Below are 1,135 nucleotides of genomic sequence, written 5' to 3'. Positions count from 1 at the left end.
ATAGATAGATAGATAGATAGATAGATATACAGTGTATATAGGAAATCACGCAATAACATCAACAACTTCTATAGATTTTCCATCTGATAGAATTTAGAATCAATTTGTTACTGTTTCTCCTTTTATTGTTTTCCTAAATACACCAAAATTCATTATTTGTGTGTGTTGCAAATTTCAGGGAGAGTTTTATGAAGCAGTTTATTGACCGTCAGCAGCAGAATACCAGCTGTTTGTTCAGACGTCTTCCCTCTGCGTCGTCGTCGTCGTGTGATCACTCCAAACGCTCAGCCATCGAAGATAACAAGTACATTGACCAAAAGGTAAATTACTCACATGCAAAAGGAGAGAATAAGCCACAGCGATGTAAGGCAACGAGTTGGGCATTATGTCTAAGGATGTCCTTACAATGTGGTTTTATGTAGAACACAATTAAGAATTCAGGAGCTAATGGATCTCACAGTTTGCCCTTTCAGCTTCGCAGGTCAATATTTAGCAATCGAGCACGCAACCTCCTGGAAAAAGAGACTACAATCAATGAAATTCTACGGTAAGACACATCCTCACTTTAAACCTCAGCTTAATCATTTACCAGGCATCATTAACAGTTAAAAGGAAAACCAGCATTTTGGCACTACTACAAGTGTTGCCTCCTCACAACACCACAATGGAAGTGTAAAGCTGGATGCTCAAACTAAAACCAGTTAATAAAAATACTGCATTACAAATTTAGGATTATAGTCAGTCACTGCAAAGCATGTTTAATTTTACACTCTGAAAATAAGAAAAAAAACTGCTAAGCAATTGCAAGTTCAAAAAAAATCTGGATCATTTATTGTCATTCACACACAACATCAAGATGCGGTGCAGAGCGAAATTTGCAGTTTAGAACATCCATCCGGAGAAACACACACACATGACAAACATTGGGGAACGAATGTCCAGGGTCTTTCGCAACTTAGTGCACTACCTTTGCAGTTTAGAATACACACGCAATAGGAAGGGTGTAGGAATTACTTAATGAAGATTAGAACCAGCCCAATTTTCATAGTGTAATCCAGCAAGACCTTGCAAGAAATGAAACCAGAAATAATGAAACACCCCTCTGATCATGAATGAGAAAAGAACTTGTGACCTG

The 1,135-nt window shown here is 37.8% G+C and overlaps 1 protein-coding gene across 3 annotated transcripts in view; it reads left to right on the top strand.

Moving 5' to 3' along the window:
* Nucleotides 1–1,135, top strand: part of nalcn (sodium leak channel, non-selective) — a gene marked incomplete in the record, with an annotated part of 142,686 nt that overhangs the window by 110,258 nt on the left and 31,293 nt on the right. For all 3 annotated transcript variants that reach the window (XM_014018801.1, XM_014018800.1, XM_014018799.1), the window contains 2 exon segments: nt 179–320; nt 474–547. In XM_014018801.1, coding sequence (XP_013874255.1) covers nt 179–320; nt 474–547 — 216 coding nt within the window.

Source organism: Austrofundulus limnaeus, unplaced genomic scaffold, assembly GCF_001266775.1.
Source record: "Austrofundulus limnaeus strain Quisiro unplaced genomic scaffold, Austrofundulus_limnaeus-1.0 Scaffold202, whole genome shotgun sequence".
NCBI lineage: Eukaryota > Metazoa > Chordata > Actinopteri > Cyprinodontiformes > Rivulidae > Austrofundulus > Austrofundulus limnaeus.
This window is presented reverse-complemented; position numbering and strand designations above follow the sequence as displayed.